The 20,515-nt window shown below is 41.3% G+C and overlaps 2 protein-coding genes across 3 annotated transcripts in view; one reads left to right on the top strand and one right to left on the bottom strand.

Annotated features, from left to right (window-relative positions):
- Window positions 1-524: 524 nt before the first annotated feature.
- On the bottom strand, window positions 525-7,335 carry LOC129825814 (glutathione hydrolase 1 proenzyme-like). Its single transcript, XM_055885953.1, has 12 exons — window positions 7,163-7,335; window positions 6,906-7,036; window positions 6,729-6,818; window positions 6,182-6,374; window positions 4,855-5,015; window positions 4,560-4,709; window positions 3,685-3,821; window positions 1,716-1,903; window positions 1,337-1,464; window positions 1,077-1,189; window positions 825-938; window positions 525-671 (listed from the first exon to the last, which is right to left on the bottom strand). Exons 1-12 carry the CDS (start codon window positions 7,333-7,335, stop codon window positions 525-527), a joined length of 1,725 nt encoding a protein of 574 aa, XP_055741928.1.
- Window positions 7,336-9,954: 2,619 nt separating this feature from the next.
- LOC129826198 (leucine-rich repeat-containing protein 75B-like) overlaps window positions 9,955-20,515 on the top strand; it is a 31,518-nt gene continuing 20,957 nt past the window's right edge. The window contains exons 1-2 of one of the 2 annotated variants that reach the window (XM_055886650.1): window positions 9,955-10,108; window positions 10,441-10,577. In XM_055886650.1, coding sequence (XP_055742625.1) covers window positions 10,455-10,577 — 123 coding nt within the window. In that variant the 5' untranslated portion in view covers window positions 9,955-10,108; window positions 10,441-10,454. Of the gene's footprint in view, window positions 10,578-20,515 lie in introns of both variants that reach the window. The other variant, XM_055886648.1, reaches the window with a different exon arrangement.

Here is a 20,515-nt window from a genome sequence, read left to right as displayed (position 1 = left end):
AGAATGATCGCTCATCATCACAGAGTAATTTGACTAATATGTTGGCTAATATTTCCTAGGCAAACTATTTCATAATGTATATCAGAAGATTCATGGCGTCCATAAAGTTCTGGCCCATTGGTATTTACATCCAGCAGGAATCGAAAGTTGCAGTCCAGCTTTCTGCTACCCCACTGCATTAATAAACTTCCATCTTCAGGATAATCGATAATGATGATCTCTTGATACAGCTAGGATTTAAAAAATGCCACTTTCAGAGTTGCAACCTCACTTCTTTTCAAAACACAAAAATAAATAATGAATAAAAAGCAGAAATGCCGCCGATTATTTGGTGTGAAGGGAGGAGGTATTGATGTGGAGTAAAGTCATTTTCCACATCTTGAAATGAATTTCAGCTGAAGAAAGAGAGTGGCTGTGTCACCTTGAGGAGGCATTGTTTTTGTGTCTTTCCAGATACTTTGCTCTATCCCTGCCTCTTTATGGAGGTACACTCCAGGTTTGGGAAGGAAGAGGTGAGGTAAGACTCAGTAGCCCGCTGGATAGCCCCCTTTCCTGGGGTCGGACTCGGCACAGAGCCGCTCCCCCTGTCTCACCACCGCCTGCACCACTGAATCAGGAGTCATCAGCAGCTCTGTTACATGGTTCTTCTTTACCAGGCCATCTAATACACTCTTTTACACAACACACACAAACATAAACACAGAAATAAACACACACACACACACACACACACACACACACACACACAGATTAAAGTCCAGAGTTACGAAACCATTTTTTAAAATTCAACAATATACGATGCGATATTGTTCAGAATTACCCACCTTTTCAAAGCCGTCCTCCACTACAGTCATACTTGGGTTGAGTTGATTGTGAATTCGAGGTAGTGTCACAGCTTTTTTGAGGTCGTAGTCAAAGAACAAGGTATTCAGAATCACCTATGTAAATGAGAAAAGGAAGCTTCTTGTACTCTGATTCATCACAATATCACTATGTAAGGATAGATGGATATCATGTGTTAGTATAGGCTATATCAGTTTTAGAGAGGACATTTATGTGTATGGATCAAAACCTACTAGGGCAGTTGCTGTGGTGATCTTTGTGCCACCAGAGGCTCCCACCACCATTTTCACTCTATTGTCTTTGTCAGAGATAATAGTTGGGCACATAGAAGAGAGAGGCCTTTTACCTAAAAAAATGAGAGAGATAAATCTTCAGACCAAAAGGTATTCTCAGAAAACAAACCAGCGAAGGTTCAAACTGGAGCCATGTGTAAATTGAGAACTTTCAGTAGTCTACCAGCAATAAGGATATTGATTTCAGTTCCTATTCTCACCAGGCTGGATGAAGTTGTTAGGAGATGGAGGGATTCCAAAGTCGTTGGTGATGTGTGGAGAGCTGAAGTCATCCATCTCATCATTAAAAATGATGCCAGTTGATCGGGACATGACATTTGAGCCAAAACTGAAGATAGGAATGATAGTTAAGTAGTTATAGTTAAGTAATTATAGGAGTTAAGTAACCTATACATGTTATTTTTGGGTTAAATGCAAATAGAAGATTCTTAGTAAGACCATCGGCAACAAAGTTTGTTTAGAGTGCACATGTATACTATATTAAGGATCTGTCTCTGGATATCTATAATCTACCCTGTAGCATTATGTATTCATCAGTCCTATTGTCTCAGAGGAGGTCTTGCCTTGTAGGACTCTTACTATAGATTGATTGTGCTGGTGGCAGCCACAGCACTTCCATCCTCAGCTATGACGGACAGGTGTGCTGTCCCATGATTGTCTGGGACAAAATAATCTTGCTCGTAGTAGCTGTCGGGATGAGTGGTGTCATCTGTGATCTTGCTCCTGATCCCGTCAGCAAAGTAGTCTGAGGTCATGTTGTGGATGAGCTGGAGAGAAGATAAAATCATCAAATAGGAATTCAATTAGTTTCTCCTGGCAATGTTGAACAGCAGTCAACAGCATGTGATTATAGAGCATGTTCAGTAAACAACTGCAAACCATTTTTATTTTAAAGTCAAATACAGTGCATTCGGAAAGTATTCAGACCCCTTCCCTTTTTCCACATTTTGTTACATTACAGCCTTATTAAAAAAGAAAATCCTCATCAATCTACACACAACACCACATAATGACAAAGCGATAACAGATTTTTAAGAAATGTTTGCAAATGTATAAAAAATTAAATGTACATAAAGTAAGTATTCAGACCCTTTGCTATGAGACTCAAAATTGAGATCAGGTGCATCCTGTTTCTGTTTATCATCCTTGAGATGTTTCTACAACTTGATTGGAGTCCACCTGTGGTAAATTCAATTGATTGGACATGATTTGGAAAGGCATACACCTGCCTATATAAGGTCCCACAGTTGACAGTCACAACAAAAACCAGGCCATGAGGACAAAGGAATTGTACGTGGAGCTCTGAGACAGGATTGTGTCAAGGCACAGATCTGGGGAAGGATACCAAAACATTTCTGCAGCATTGAAGGTCCCCAAGAACACAGTGGACTACATCATTCTTAAATGGAAGAAGTTTGGAACCACCAAGACTCTTCCTAGAGCTGCCCGCCCGGCCAAACTGACCAATCGGCGGAAAAGACCCTTGATCATAGAAGTGCCCAAGAACCCGATGGTCACTCTGATAGAGCTCCAGAGTTCCTCTGTGGAGATGGGAGAACCTTCCAGATGGACAACCATCTCTATAGCACTCCACCAATCAGGCCTTTATTGTAGAGTGGCCAGATGGAAGCCACTCCTCAGTAAAAGGCACATGACAGCCCGCTTGGAGTTTTCCAAAAGGCACCTAAAGGACTCTGAGACCATGAGAAACAAGATTCTCTGGTCTGGTGAAACCAAGATTGAACTCTTTGGCCTGAATGCCAAGCGTCACGTCTGGAGAAAACGTGGCACCATCCCTACGTTGAATCATGGTGTTGGCAGCATCATGCCGTGGGGATGCAGCCGCAGGGACTGGGAGACTAGTCAGGACTGAGGGAAATATGAATGGAGAAAAGTACAGAGACATCCTTAATAAAAACCTGCTCCAGAGCACTCAGGACCTCAGACTGGGGTGAAGGTTCACCTTCCAGCAGGACAACGACCCTAAGCACAAAGCCAAGACAGTGCAAGAGTGGCTTCAGGACAAGTTTCTGAATGTCCTTGAGTGGCCCAGCCAGAGATCGGACTTGAACCCAATCAAACATCTCTGGAGAGACCTGAAAATAGCTGTACAGCGATGCTCCTCATCCAACCTGACAGAGCTTGAGAGTATCTGCAGAGAAGAATGTGAGAAACTCCCCATTACAGGTGTGCCAAGCTTGTAGCGTCATACCTAAGACTCAAGGCTGTAATCACTGCCAAAGGTGCTTCAACAAAGTACTGCGTTAAGGGTCTGAATACTTATGTAAATGTGATGTTCCAGTTTTTTATTTGTAATACATTATATTTGTAATAAATTTACAAAAAAATCTAACCTGTTTTTGCTTTGTCATTATGATGTAACGTGTGTAGATTGAGGGGTGGGGACAATTTAATTAATTTTAGATTTAGGCTGTTCGGTAACAAAATGTGGAAAAAGTCAAGAGGTCTGAATACTTTCCGAATGCACTGTGCATATATATTTGAGAGTGAAACTTTTTATTTGAAAGCTGTGTATCAGGGTTCTCACATCAGTGATATTGAGATAACGTGGATCCCCTAGTTTGCTCCTCTTGGCATAAGCAAACCGGAAAGCCTCCACGATGCGGTGATATGTCAGAGTCTTTTTCTCGGCCGTTGAAACACTTGTGCCAGTGAAGTTATAACCTGTAGAAAAAGCACACAAAAATGTTGATCTAATACACGGGCGAGTAAACTTTTTGACTCTAAGGCCCCATCGGGGATTTCAGAATTCAACGGATGGCCGCACTGATTTTTTGGCGACCGATTTGTTCGTCAAAATGAATTTGTGGGCAGAAAAGGGGGAGTTATTTGAAAATGTATCGATTCATTATCATTATCCCCCCAAAAAGCTTAGAAAATCCCTCACGGGCCACATTTAATCGATCTAATATGTCAGCCCAAAAAAAAAACTGTGTTCATTTATCAATGATACAGTTTTAATGTAATTCGATGTTTCCATCACAGGGTCATTTCCGTCTATTTCCGTCCTTGTTTTTACACAAACACGAGCAGCTATGGTTGATGTCAAGATGTAGAGGACTAGTGCAGTTTAGTTCATTTCCAGTGAGATAATGTCCAGAGAGCATACAGCAAGTCTCTCTTAAGATGAGATGACAAACTGGGAGGCCTGAGCTGTTTGTTTACAGTCAATTAGTGGTGGATGATGATGCCCCTCTGTGTCTAAAGCACGACTAATCATCTTCTCCATGACCACACTCTCTGCATCTGGTGAATTAGCTGTGGCTGGATTCATGTAGAGGGGCGGTGGTGGTTATGGAGGGGGCGGAAACACTGTCCAAGGTGGTACAGTGGAAGGAAACCTGACATCCTCTGGTCCGCATGGCTGAGTTCAGACTCAGAGTTATCTAGGCTGCTGCTCACCGTCCACTATGTTGAGTATGAGTGCCAGGACTGGGCCGCTGGAGGGGGCGTCTGGGACGTGCATGGTGTACTCGCCCACGGTCAGCTTCAGTGGGTTCTCATTCAACACAGGCCAGTAGTCCAACAGGTCCTCCAGGGTGATAATACCACCTGAGAAGTGAAAATAATAACTGCTGAAGAAGCACATCCACCAACTGCCTATCAGATCTGTCTTGTCTAATCATCATAATAGTGGTTACAGCAAGAATGATGAGCTTTAATAGAATATTATAATGCACAAGAAATAGAGAAAGACCTGCTGCCTGGATGTCATCAACAATTGTCTGTGCCATTGTCCCATTGTAAAACACATCAGGTCCTTCCTCCGCTATCCTCTTGTAGGTGTCTGCTAGTTTGGGAAATTTAATGATATCATTTTCCTTCAGGATGTTTTTCTGGGAGTCACAGAACACTTCACTGGAATACAAAAACAGGAGCAGAAAACTTATCAGGAGTTATTCAAATAAATCTGTAGAGTAAAAAGACCAGCATTCCCATGGCATTGTCATCATAGGTTTTACAGCGGCCAATCAAATCATCAATGGTCATAATAAATCACAGAGGAAGCCATAAATTTTGGACATCAATGTAATCACATTTTATTGGTTGCAATATATCAATGTGGTACTCTGTGATAAAATCCAACTAATAATCCAATTACAGTACTTTATTGAGCAGGGATGGCCTCAGTCGGGGTCTGAACTTAATGTTGAGAGTTAGAATAGTAGATCACACAAGGTGACATTTCAAAATGTTGTTGTACATCAGTAGTTTTTATCTCGTGTCCGTCACTCAACTAGCCTATGTCAGCTAAACATTTTTTGATTGGTAAATTAGTCTAGCCAGCTATCTAAACGTGTAGTAATCATGGTCAAATTACCGACCAGGGGACCCCATTGATTTTGTTATTAGATATCATATTCAAAAGTGAAAAAACAATTCTCCACCCTATGGCAAAATGTGTAGAATTTCAGGAAATTAGCTGTAAAACTGCACATTTTTCTCTCAGTCCCATGGCAAAATTAATAGAATTGCATGAAATGAGTTATGCAATTGCTAAATCTTCTCTCTACCCCATGGCAAAATGTGTAGAATTGCAGCAAACTTGCTTTTAAACGGCAGCACCCCCTCTATGCCACATGAAAAAATGTGTAGAATTGCAACAAATTAACTCTAGAACTTCAATTTTTCTATCCGCTGTCAAGGGGGGGCTGCTAAAATGTTCTGCTCGCAAGGTGGGGGCCCCCCAACAAAATGTCACTTAGGGCCCCCAAAAGGTTGGGGCCGACACTGACTGCATGTGTGTGTATGGATGTTGGTACACAGACCCGAGAGCCACTGCGACCCCTCATAACGAGTTCAGATTTTTTGTGGCCCCCACCCCCATCAAAGTTGCCCATCCCTGTTATAGAACATTTCATTTACACTCTCATTAAAGGGTAGCTATTATCAACCATCCATATCACTTAAGTCTATCTTTGTCAATATTATTAGATTTGTAGAAGTGGTTGTAGTAGTAATATAGCAATTACAGAATTTTTTTTTCCATATTTGTTTTCTTTGATCTCCTGTCCTATCCTCACCACATATTGGCATCTCCTTGAATAGCGTCCTTGTTGCTGGCGATGGCCTTGGCCAGGGCTTTGCCTATATGGAATCCTACGCGTGCCAACTCAATGCTTGGCTCAAACAGCTCCTTCCATGGCAGCCTGCCGTGTCTCCTGTGTGCCATCTCGTAACCACGGATCTCCCCAGGAATGGCTATAGACAATCCACCTGTTATGCAAAGAAGTCTTTACCACATTTTGCACAAAGTTGGAACCCTGCCCAGAAAGGATTTAAAATGCATATCATTCCATTTCCCCATTTTGACAGGTCAAACTGTTGCCCCCTTAGCAATGCATATGATGCAGAAGGTTAGAGCTAATTTTCCTTAGAATGATGGAAGATCAGGAAAGAGGCTGCCAGAAGGTTCAAACACAGTGTTATCTTCTCTCCATCCCTACCCCACTGTGATACATGACAGCTACGATATTACTATTCAACTGTTATCTCAGGATGGTTTGAACTACAGAACCTGCCTAGCCTACCCTGTGCCTGACATACATTCCAGAACAGTAAAAATGGTACCTTTCCGAGAAAGCTGGGTGTTTTCGCCAAACATGTCTTCCGTCGCGTTCATGGGTGCTGTCTCCCTCGCGTCAATGGTTTCTACCTTCCCTGTCGAACAGTGATACAAAATACAGACAAATGGATGTGTTTGTTAGCTTTTTTAATTTGTGGTGTCTTGAGGACTCACTGACTCACCTGTGGAAGCGTTGTAGATGTTGAAGAAGAGCCCCCCTCCAATGCCCATGCTGTGAGCGTTCAGGAGGCCAACACACAGCAGGGCGGCGATAGATGCATCCACCGCTGAGCCGTTCCTCTTCAGGATGTCCCTAGGTACGCACACACACACACTTAATGCTCCTTGTAGAGCTTAATCGTGTCCTGTCATTTGTCTAAGCTTGTACCATGAATCATTGTATCAAAGGGAATTAGTTGGCTAGTGTTACATTACTTACCTCCCCACCTCAGAGCATATCCCAGCATCTGTAGCCACGGCAGCTTTTGAGTAGAAATGGTCTGAGGGTGAGATGGGGTTCTTGTTTCCCACCCCCATGAACACCCCCACGAACACTCCTACTGCAGCCACCAGCAAAACCACCAGGCCAGCCACCAGGGACTTCCTGACCATTTTCCTGCCCAGGGGAACCAACACACCAACACATCTTACAGTTAGACAGGAGCCTTGCAGATACTGTATCTTCCTGATTGAATGTATTATATAGTTAGAAGTAGTAGGCTTTTTTAGCATGTCTAATGATGATACACTTTATTTCAAGTGAATATATACTTTCACCCTTGAAAAATTATAGTATTCCTCTCCCCTCAATGTTTTGTGATCCTGGCCTGAATTTACCATGTGTATGACCTCTCCTATAGAGGACACACATTTGTATCTTGAAATTATCACACAGCCCTGTGACAAACACTGTGACAACCAACCCCGTTCTCCCTTACATAGGAAGCATAAAATTAAGAGTAAGATACAAGAAATTGAACATATACACCGAGTGTACAAACCATTAAGAACACCTTCCTAATATTGAGTTAAACCCCCTCATGCCCCAGACTCAATTCATCAGGGCATGGATTCTACAAGGTTTCGAAAGCATTCCACAGGGATGCTGGCCCATGTTGTGTCAAGTTGGCTGGATGTCCTTTGGGTGGTGGACCGTTTTTGATACACACAGGAAACTGTTGAGTGTGAAAATCCTAGCAGCGTTGCAGTTCTTGACACAAACTGGTGCGCCTGGCACCTACTACTATACCCCATTCAAAGGCACTTTAATATTTTGTCTTGCCCATTCACCCTCTGAATGGCACACATACACAATCCATGTCTCAATTGTCTCAAGGCTTAAAATCCTTCTTTAATCTGTCTCCTCCCCTTTATCTACACTTATTGAAGTGGATTTAACAAGTGGCATCAACAAGGGATCATAGCTTTCACCTGGATTCACCTGGTCAGTCTATGTTATGGTATGTAAACTCAACTTATACCAAACAAAATCCATTGATTTCAAAATTTAACATCTCAAATGACGGTTTCTGCTATTGGTTAAACTTTGAAATATATTTAATAGTGAAAAATCTGAGTCTCATAGTAATTCCATTTCTGAGGAATTGCCCTCGGGCTACACAGAAAACATGGCAACCACACCAATGTACTCTTCACCATAAAGTACATTGTGTTATAAAATAACAATTTATTATACTAAGAGTTTGTCTTATCAACCATTTGGCAACACTTACATAATAGATGTAACCCTGATATCTGATATTTGGCCTATACTAAGCTGTTCAGAAGGAAACAAAAATACACTGTAATGAGTTAGTGAACACTGTAATGAGTTACTGAACACTGTATTGAGTTACTGAACACTGAAATGAGTTACTGAACACTGTAATGATTTACTGAACACTGTAATGAGTTACTGAACACTGTATTGAGTTACTGAACACTGTAATGAGTTAGTTACTGAACAATGTAATGAGTTACTGAACACTGTAATGAGTTACTGAACACTGTAATGAGTTACTCAGTAACATTTAGCCTAGTCCTGTGGTGTCCAGCAGCACAACTGATTTACAGCATTAAAAACTCCTTACTTTCAGCCTTAACCACATGTTCTGTCTCTGTAATTGACCGGTAATCAACATAGCCTAATCAGCATGTGTAATAATTTTTATAACCACACTAAATTGCCATAACTAGCTTTGGTACACACAACAGCATGTTGCCTCAATCAAATGACGTGTTCAGTGTTCAGTAATGTTGATTTGGCCAGACATACCATATTTTGCCAGACAAACACTGGAGACATACGAGGTAGTTGGATAGGACTTGATGGGAATTGGGGTAGCCATGTCATTCTAGACAGAACAGATGGTTAAAACCCCCGTAACGAGTTAACAAGCAGTTAACAAATAGTTAACAAACCAAGGTTTTTGAGACAAAAATCTTTTTCACATTGCATTTTAAACTTGTAAAGTTCCTTTTAATCCTTTATTAGATGTATAATATGCTCTTTGAAGGAGTCCAGAAGTGATTATAATTGAATCACACAATAGCCTATTTCACAATGAATTACACAGTATTTCATCCTTGCCAACCATGTCAGAACACTTGACAGAATTCCAATTCCCCCCAAAATGGATCCCAATATCAAACAATGACATCCTAATCAATTTGATAGTATAAATCACACAGCTTATAGTTGATGATGAACTTACTTCCATAGATTGCTCAATGCACAGCACAGCATGGGCTCCCTTATGGATTTAACAGCAGCTCACCCATAGATATAAGGTTCCAAATAGTAGGATTCTATTTCTATGCACTTACCATTGTCTATTATTGCTGCATACTGTTCTGAACCCCTGATGGCCCCTGTGACTACATTTGGCCTTATCTAGGGAATGAATGTAAGACAATAAAGCACTGTGGCCCCAACCCAAACTGGTCTCACTGATCATTTTTATAACAAACAACCCCCATGCCATCCATATGATTGCTGCAAAAGGTTTAATGCAAATACAGCGCAATGTCACAGTAGCCTAAATAAAGGTGGTAGAGTTTATTCACAACAGGTGTTTCTTAATAAAGGCTGTGCACTCAGTGGCCATACCATGCACCTTCCTAAATTGAAGTCGTGAGAAGGGCGTGTCGTAACTTCGTAGAGCGCGCAATGGCAGAAGAAGGCTATGATTGGTTATGCGCGCCACGTGTCTGGTGTCTGCCGTGCAACACTGCACAAACCTAAACAACAGCGTAAAGGCACGAGCATCCACCGAGCATACTGGCACACGTAGACCTTCAGAGATCATAAAATTAACAGAGCATTCGTCTGTCCTCGTAAATGTGTCACGGGCGCAATAGACAGTCGTTGAATATCCGGTAACAGGTAAATTAGGAATATTGTGCTGTGTTGCTGTCAGTATTGAATGTTGTCTTCTGATAACAATAATAGGCAATAGGCTACAGATAACATATGGGCTATTGAACTGGGGGATATTTCTGAGTTTAGACAGGGTTATGTATTATGGTTGCATTTTGCAATTGTAAAATACTGTCGATATAAACACTTAAATATGGGTTCTAGATTAAGCAGACAGAGTAGTTTGGACAATGAGAATTTTACGAAAAGGCGTTGCAAGCATCTTAACAGCACAGGAGAAGGCGACAGAGGTAGAATTCAAGGCGGCGACTTTCTGTTTACAATGATGCTGAAATCAGATAAACTGCCGGGGATGCTGAGGCGGTCCAATCACAGTCCCTACGTGAGGCGAGTGGCATGGATCCGAGAGATACAAAAGCTGCTCCGTGATCGCAGGATAGATCAGGCAACCGACGTGCTTAAACTATTGAGGAAGGTAAGGACGAACTATCTACATTGGAATTATTGCGTATGAATCGATCAAAATTGCGCACAGTAGGCCTACATCGCGCAAATGTGCATCGATCTGGTTTCATGGCAAATGCCTGTCATCACTGCGCTGCTTGTCGCCATGTGTATTGTCAGTCCCATTCCAACAATTTTGATTATAATTTTTCGAACAGATATATAAACCTTGCATCATATGCAGCATGGGTAATTTAGACTGTCATGGATAAGTCCCAATATTTCCGTTTATGCAGGAGCTCCTCTACATTATTGCACCTACATTTGAAGTAGCCTACCCACCCATACAGTGGCCACAGGTGCTCCTACTATTGACCTGTTTTTGAAGGAGGTGTTTGTAAACTACTAGGCCCGCTACTCTCACTGTCATCCCTGGCATCTGGTCATTTCCATGGCACCACAGGTGCTGCTGCTATTTCAAATAGACCTTGAACAATATCACAATTACTATTCACAATATGATAGACATAACATATTGCACAGATTTGTCTGAGTGCATGCACTTTTCAGAGTTTCTAATAATACCAGAAACAGGATGCTGGACCAGCTTGTGGGAATAGAGGGATTCTGCTATTTATTCTCATAAATACGGAATTCTATGTGCAACAGCAAAGGTGTAACACATGGGACTACAAGTGTCTGTCTGTAGAATGAATGCTGATTTCTTTCATTAATAAAATGTTCCTATTTCGTTACATTATCTTATGCCATTCCACCCATAATGATGTAATGATAATAGAATGTGTTTAGTATTCACATTTGTTGGAAAACCTGCATTTGATTTGGTCAATTTAATCGACTGTGTTTTGTCCAGAAATGGCTTAAAATAAGGTTAATTTCCACTACAATTTCTTGCATTGGGTTGAAACGAAGCACAAATGGCAATTCTCAGTTATTAGTCTAAGTGCACTTTGGATGTCTGCACAGCCCAGATCAATACCCCCACCACAGTCCACCTAACTCACGGTACAGTCTTTTCTACTGACAGGTCACCGGATGACTACTCTTCTGCTCCTATTGTCTTATGGGACTGTGGGTGTGAGTGCTGCCCCCCTTCCTCCCCGTCATCCCACCCCTTTATCCCCTGGTATGGACAGGGCAGGATCTCACCTCCACTCTCTGCTGTCTAATGCACCCATTAGAGCTACACATTCACCATCTCTCTGCCCCTAATGTCTTCCTCCCTACTGCCAGCCCATTCTCTGTAATGGACCTCGGCTGTTACAGCAGGAGAGTGAGCAGCTGACGGTTCCAGAAATACAGAAATTGCCCCATTTCATATTGGTTCATTCAAGTTTTGCCTCAGTATTTTAAAAAGATATACAGGGGAAATGTGTTACGTAGATTCACACAGGTGAAGTACAGCATTGACATAATATCTGTATAGATTTAATCGAGCCTTCCTATTGGTAATGATTGCTACCTGTGTTGGGGAAGCTCCTCTGAAAAGATAGTTTACCAAGCTACCAATTACTTCACACTGAAGGAAGTTAAGCTACACTAAAGCTATCCTTATGAAAAATATAATTTATTTAACTAATGTTACTTTGAAAAAGTAGTTATAAAACGGAGTCTGGTACTCTCTAATGTGTGGATAGGCCACTCGCAGTAGAATGATTCCGGACTGCACTCTGGTCAAAGAGTGACGACAGACACAGAAGCGCAGTCTAGGAGTTTTAATGACGAAACAGGTTATACATGAAAGAGAAAATTACTACAATGTAAATCCAATAAATAATATGACAGTAATGTCAGCTATCTCTATACACAATTTACAATTAGAGAAAAATAACCTGTAATTCCTCTCGGGAGAATTAACTTTACAGTTACAACAACTGGTAGGGTAATCACATAATTGTACAAAATGGTAAAAGAACTGGTGAAGAAAGTTACCCATCCAAATCAAATTGTATTGGTCGCATTCACATATTTAGCAGGTGTAGCGAAATGCTTGTGTTCCTAGCTCCAAAAGTGTGGTAATATCTAACAATACACAACAATACACACCAATCTAAAAGTAAAATAATGGAATTAAGAAATATAGAAATATTAAGACGAGCAATGTCGTAGTCCGAGAATATACAGTGCATTTGGAAAGTATTCAGACCCCTTGACTATTTCCACATGTTGTTACTTTACAGCCTTATTCTAAAATAGATTAAATAGTTTTTCCCCCTCATCAATCTACAAGCAATACCCCACAATGACAAAGCAAAAACAGGTTTTTAGACATTTTAGAAAATGTATAAAAAATAATAAACTGAAATATCACATTTACATAACTATTCAGACCCTTTGCTTTGTTGAAGCACCTTTGGCAGTGATTACAGCCTCGAGTCCTCTTGGGTATAACGTTACAAGCTTGACACACCTGTATTTGGGGAGTTTCTCACATTATTCTCTGCAGATCCTCTCAAGCTCTGTCAGGTTGGATGGGGAGCGTTGCTACACAGTTATTTTCAGTTCTCTCCAGAGATGTTTGATCAGGTTGAAGTCCGGGCTCTGGCTGGGCCACTCAAGGACATTCAGAGACTTGTCCCGAAGCCACTCCTGCGTTGTCTTGGCTGTGTGCTTAGGGTCGTTGTCCTGTTGGAAGGTGAACCTTCGCCCCAGTCTAAAGTCCTGAGCGCTCTGGAGCAGGACTCTGTACTTTTCTCCGTTCATCTTTCCCTTGATCTTGACTACTCTTCCAGTCCCTGCCACTGAAAACATCCACACAGCATGATGCTGCCACCACCACGCTTCACCATAGGGATGGTGCCAGGTTTCCTACAGATGTGACGCTTTGTATTCAGGCCAAAGAGTTCAATCTTGGTTTCATCAGACCAGAGAATCTTGTTTCTCATGGTCTGAGAGTCTTTATGTGCCTTTTGGCAAACTCCAAGTGGGCTGTCATGTGCCTTTTACTGAGGAGTGGCTTCCGTCTGGCCACTCTACCATACAGGTCTGAGTGGTGGCGTGCTGCAGAGATGGTTTTCCTTCTGGGAGGTTATCCCATCTCCACAGATGAACTCTGGCGCTCTGCCAGAGTGACCATTGGGTTCTTGGTCACCTCCCTGACCAAGACCCTTCTCCCCCAATTGCTCAGTTTGGCCGGGCGGCCAGCTCTAGGAAGAGTCTTGGTGGTTCCAAAATTCTTCCATTTAAGAATGGTGGAGGCTTCTGAGTTCCTGGGGACCTTCAATGCTGCAGAAATGTTTTGGTACCCTTCCCCAGATCTTTGCCTTGACACAATCCTGTCTCGGAGCTCTACGGACAATTCCTTCGACCTCATGGCTTGGTTTTTGCTCTGACATGCACTGTCAATTGTGGGACCTTATATAGACAGGTGTGTGTGCCTTTCCAAATCCTCAGGATATGCGGTTTCCAGTTTGCACAAGGTCCAGTGTACAGTAATTCCTTGAGATCCGTCGTGGTATCGGCTTGAGGGGGATTGTGAGGTATTCTAGGTCAGGTGCACAATAGGATTTGAGTTCCTGTATGTTACCACAATAGCACCATGAGTAATTAATCATGAAACATACAGTACACCTCCACCTTTCTTCTTTCTGGAGGGTTCTTTATTGCTATCTGTGCAATGTACTGAGAACCCAGCTGGCTGTATGGACGGGGACAGTATATCTGGAGAGAGCCATGATTCCGTAGAGCAGAGTATGTTGCAGTCCCTGATGTCTCTCTGGAACGAGATCCTTGCCCTGAGCTTGTCTGCTTTATTGTCCGGGACTGAACATTAGCGAGTAATATACTCTGAAGCGGTGGATGGTGTGCATGCCTCCTGAGTCTAACTAAAAGTCCACTCCGAAAACCTCTTCTCCACTGGCAGTGTTTTGAAGCAGCCTCTAGGATAAGTTCAATCGCCTTGAGTGGTACGAACAAAGGATCTAATTCAGGAAAGTCGTATTACTGCCACTCTGATATCCCAAAGTTATTTCCGGCTGTATGTAATAACACAATAATGTGCTAAAAATGTGAGAAATAACACAAAAAAAATACAAAATACTGCAAAGTTGCTCAGGTGCTAGAAACAGAGTGGCCATCTATCGACGCCAACCCGTTCTCTACATACGAATTACTTGTATTTACATATAACAATAGCAACAGGAATATTCTAAAAGTGAAATAAATATTTGTTCTGACTTACATTTGGTAGAAAATGCACAAATATCCCTGCAAAGGAAAAACAGTCTGGTATCCACTAAAGCCAACTGGAAGTTCAATAAAATGTCCATTTAGATCTACTTAAATCTAGCGAGATTCTTAATTCAAATCTAACAGGCTTTTATACAACCACCCCAGAATTAGTGTAAATAATTAGAATTTAGTAAAAGCCTCCATCTTCCTTTCTACGAAGGTAGGTCTGCATTGTCTAACAAGGCAGGAAACTCCACCAATCGGGCAACAAGACGCAGGTAGGTTCGTTACTTGACCTTGACCTCCACAGTCCGGATCCTTCCATCTGCACCTGGGATCGTCTTCACTATCCGTATGATGAGCAACGAGGCTCCACTATCATGGCCACTTGTCCAACCTTCAAGTCTGGTGTGTTCTTCCACCACTTCTGTGTTTGCTGAAGACTTGGCAAGTAGTTCCACATGAAGTGGGTCCAAAGTGGTAAGCCAGGACCTTACTATGCTTCCAATGGTGTTGTCCAAGAAGGTCTTTGTCTGCATATACAGCATGTGGGAGTGAAGCTTCATGTCGCCCCATCGAGAGCAGATAGGGCGTGACTGGATCGGGGTCTGCTACATCTGCTGAAACATAGCCAAGGGGCTTGGAGCCTAGTATGCCTTCCACCTCCGTAAGGATCGTTAGGAGGACATCTTCATGTTGAGTTACACAAAGAGCATTCTGCACAGACCTTATCTCCCTCTCCCATGTGGGGGTTGAACCAAAAACGGATCTTCAAATCAAATCAAATTTTATTGGTCACATAAACGTGATTAGCAGATGTTATTGTATGTGTAGCGAAATGCTTGTGCTTCTAGCTCCGACAGTGCAGTAATATCTAACAAATTACACAACAAATACCCAATACACACAAATCTAAGTAGGAATGAATTAAGACTATATACATATGGATGATTGATGTCAGAGCGGAACAGACTAAGATACAGTAGAATAGTACAGGAAACAGTATATACAGTTGAAGTCTGAAGTTTACATACACCTTAGCCAAATAAATTTAAACTCAGCTTTTCACAATTCCTGACATTTAATCCTAGTAAAATTTCCCTGTTTTAGGTCAGTTAGGATCACCACTTTATTTTAAGAATGTGAAACGTCAGAATAATAGCAGAGAGAATGATGTATTTTAGCTTTTATTTTATTCATCACATTCCCAGTGGGTCAGAAGTTTACATATAGTCAATTAGTATTTGGTAGCATTGCCTTTAAATGGTTTAACTTGGGTCAAACGTTTCGGGTAGCCTTCCACAAGCTTCCCACAATAAGTTGGGTGAATTTTGGCCCTTTCCTCCTGATAGAGCTGGTGTGACTGAGTCAGGTTTGTAGGCCTCCTTGCTCGCACACACTTTTTCAGTTCTGCCCACAAATTTTCCATATGATTGAGGTCAGGGCTTTGTGATGGCCACTCCAATACTTTGACTTTGTTGTCCTTAAGTCGTTTTGCCACAACTTTGGAAGAATGCTTGGGGTCATTGTCCATTTGGAAGACCCTTTGCGACCAAGCTTTAACTTCCTGACTGATGTCTTGAGATGTTGTTTCAATATATCCACATAATTTTCCTTTCCTCATGATGCCATCTATTTTGTGAAGCGCACCAATCCCTCCTGCAGCAAAGCACCCCCACAACATGATGCTGCCACCCCCGTGCTTCACGGTTGGAATGGTGTTCTTCGGCTTGCAAGCCTCCCACTTTTTCCTCCAAACATAACGATGGTCATTATGGCTAAACAATTCTATTTTTGTTTCATCAGACCAGAGGACATTTCTCCAAAAAGTACAATATTTGGCCCCATGTGCAGTTGCAAACCGTAGTCTGGCTTTTTTATGGCAGTTTTGGAGCAGTGGCTTCTTCCTTGCTGAGCGGCCTTTCAGGTTATGTCGATATAGGACTTGTTTTACTGTGGATAAAACTAGATACTTTTGTACCTGTTTCTTCCAGCATCTTCACAAGGTCCTTTGCTGTTGTTTTGGGATTGATTTGCACTTTTCGCACCAAAGTATGTTCATCTCAAGGAGACAGAACGCGTCTCCTTCCTGAGTGGTATGACGGCTGCGTGGTCCCATGGTGTATATACTTGTGTACTATTGTTTGTACAGATGAACGTGGTACCTTCAGGCGTTTGGAAATTTCTCCCAAGGATGAATCAGACTTGTGGAGGTCTACAATTCTTTTTCTGAGGTCTTGGATGATTTCGATTTTGATTTTCCCATGATGTCAAGCAAAGAGGCACTGAGTTTGAAGGTAGGCCTTGAAATACATCCACAGGTACACCTCCAATTGACAAATTATGTCAATTAACCTATCAGAAGCTTCTAAAGCCATGACATAATTTTCTGGAATTACCAAGCTGTTTACAGACACAGTCAACTCAGTACATTTCTAACCCACTGTAATTGTGATACAGTGAATTGTAAGTGAAATAATCTGTCTGTAAACAATTTTTGGAAAAATTACTTGTGTAATGCACAAAGTAGATGTCCTAACCGACTTGCCAAAACTATGGTTTGTTAACAAGAAATTTGTGGAGTGGTTGAAAAACTAATTTTAATGAATCCAACCTATGTGTATGTAAACTTCCGACATCAACTGTACATGTGGTCTGTGTACAGAGGGAAACCCAATAAAAGCATTGCCGCGGGAAGTAAAGGTGCTGAGGGTGCTGCACCACCCCCTGAAAAATTTGAATTAAACCAAAATATTAATAAAAAAAATATTCAGTACCAGTCAAAAGTTTGGACACACCTGCTCATTCAAGGGTTTTTCTTTATTTTTACTATTTTTTACATTGTAGAATAATAGTGAAGACATCAAAACTATGAAATAACACATATGGAATCATGTAGTAACCAAAAAAGTATTAATCAAATCAAAATATATTTTATATTTAAGATTCTTCAAACCAAAAATCTCAAATTTGGACTCATCAGACCAAAGGAGAGATTTCCACTGGTGTAATGTCCATTGCTCTTGTTTCTTGGCCCAAGCAAGTCTCTTCTTCTTATTGGTGTCCTTTAGTAGTGGTTTCTTTGCAGCATTTCAACCATGAAGGCCTGATTCAGGCCGTCACCTCTGAACAATTGATGTTGAGATGTGACTGTTACTTGAACCCTGTGAAGCATTTATTAGGGCTGCAATTTCTGAGGCTGGTAACTCCAGTGAACGTATCCTCTGCAGCAGAGGTACTGTAACTCTGGGTCTTCCTTTCCTGTGACGGTCCTCATGAGAGCCACTTTCATCATAGCGCTTGATGGTTTTTGCGACTGCACTTGAAGAAACGTTCAAAGTTTTTGAAATGTTCCTCATTGACTTTCTTTCTTGTCTTAAAGTAATGATGGACTGTAGTTTCTCTTTGCTTATTTGTCTTGCCACAATATGGTCTTGGTCTTTTAAAAATAGGGCTATGTTCTGTATACCCCCCTACCTTGTCACAACACAACTGATTGGCTCAACTGCATTAAGAAGGAAAGAAATTCCACAAATGAACTTTTAACAAGACACACCGTTTAATTGAAATGCATTCCTGGTGACTACCTCATGAATCTGGTTGAGAGAATGACAAGAGTATGCAGAGCTGTCATCAAGTCAAAGGGTGGCAACTTTGAAGAATCTCAGAAGCAAACAAACAGCAAATGCATCCCAAAAATGTGTCGAGTCAGATGCTTGATGTAGTAATTGCCTGCTTTGAATATGGGACCAAATAACTTACTTTTTACTACTTTAATACACATATAAGTGAATTTGTCTCAATACTTTTGGAACAATCTGCACTCTGACCTCATAGTCATTGTATCATTTCAAATCCAAAGTGCTAGAGTACAGAGGAGAAACAATACACAATGTGTCACTGTCTAAATGCTTTTGGAGCTCACTGTAAGTTCAGGAGTAAAAATGTGCTTAACAAATCGCATAATAAGTTGCATTCCTTGTTCAATAATTTTTGAATGACTACCCCACCTCTGTACCCCACACATACAAGTATCTGTAAGGTACCTCAATTGAGTACTACATTTCAAGCACAGATTCAACCACAAAGACCAGGGAGGTTTTTCAATGCCTCGCAAAGAAGGGCACCTATTGGTAGATGTGTAACAATAAAAAGCGCAGACGCTGAATATCCCTTTGAGCATAGTGAAGTTATTAATTAGGCTTTGGATGGTGTATCAATACATCCAGTCACTACAAAGATACGGGCGTCCTTCCTAACAGTTCCCAGAGAAGAAGGAAATTGCTCAGGGATTTCACCATGAGGCCAGTGGTGATAACAGTTACAGAGTGTAATGGTTGTGATAGGAGAAAACTGAAGATGGATCAACAACAGTGTAGTTACTCCACAATACTAATGTAAATGACAGAGTGAAAAAAGGAAGCCTGTACAGAATAGAAATATTACAAAACATGCAACCTGTTTGTAATAAGGCAGCTAAGTATTACTGCAAAAAAAAAGGTAAATAAATGAACTTTTTGTCCTGAATACAAAGTGTTCTGTGGGGCAAATCCAATACAACACATTACTGAGTACCACTCTCCATATTTTCAAGCATCGTGGTGGATGTATCATGTTATAGGTATTTTTGTCATCGGCAAGGACTAGCAAGTTTTTTAGGATACAAAGAAACGGAGTAAAGCAATAAGCACAGGAAAAATCAGAGAGAAAAACCTGGTTCAGTCTGCTTTCCACCAGACGCTGGGAGATGAATTCACCTTTCAGCAGGACAATAACCTAAAACACAAGGCCAAATGTTCCTGAGGGGCCTAGTTACAGTTTTAACTTAAATCTACTTGAAAATCTATGGCAAGACTTGAAAATGGCTGTCTAGCAATAATCAACAATCAACTTGACAGAGCTTGAAGAATAAACAAATGTATAATGGGCAAATATTTTACAATCCAGGTGTGCAAAGCTCTTAGAGACTTACCCAAAACGATTCACAGCTGTAATCGCTGCCAAAGTGTTTCTACAAGCATTGACTCAGGTGTGTGCAGGGCTGTTATGGGGTCCATACCACGGTCACGAGTCGTGAGGCAGTCAAATTCCACGTGACCGTTTAGCCATGGTAATTAGGCTTCTCCAACTCTGATGCTTCTGATTTCTATAAGCAATGCAATTGTGTGAGAAAACAGAGTGATGGTCTCTATTAAAAAGAGGAGGATCCCATCAGCTTTCTATAGGCTAGGCCTACTATATTTATTCTCAACTTTCCTAATATTAAGCACATTGCTTCTCTTTATAACAGGAGTATAGCCTACCTGGCTGGCATGAAAATGAACTACGGGATAAGCGTCCTCCATTTGCTATTTAAGTGCATAGATGACATGTATTGTTTTCCACTGCCCCTGTTTTGAGACAGGTACATGATAATGGTCCATTCTAAATCAAAACAAATTTGACACATATTATTTAGTATATGTAAAGACAAGATTAAATCAAGAATAGTGTGATGGGTTACAGTATTAGCCTATCACTTGTGGATGATATATTATCACTTGTGAATGATGCCCAGCATAAGGCAAGAAACACCACATGCTTTGTTTTGTGACTTTTTCAAATCAAAGTCGCACACCTCATGTAGCCTAGTCCATAGGCCTATATGTTTTGATAAGGTTTGTATCACAACTACAGTGGCCAAATAACTTCTTAAAATTAAGCACATTAATCCGCTTTACAACGGGTATAGAGCCTAACTGGCATAGATATGCAGCGCAGAGTTTCAAGTTTGGGGAA

Source organism: Salvelinus fontinalis, chromosome 28 (assembly GCF_029448725.1).
Source record: "Salvelinus fontinalis isolate EN_2023a chromosome 28, ASM2944872v1, whole genome shotgun sequence".
In the NCBI taxonomy this organism is placed as follows: Eukaryota; Metazoa; Chordata; class Actinopteri; order Salmoniformes; family Salmonidae; genus Salvelinus; species Salvelinus fontinalis.
This window is presented reverse-complemented; position numbering and strand designations above follow the sequence as displayed.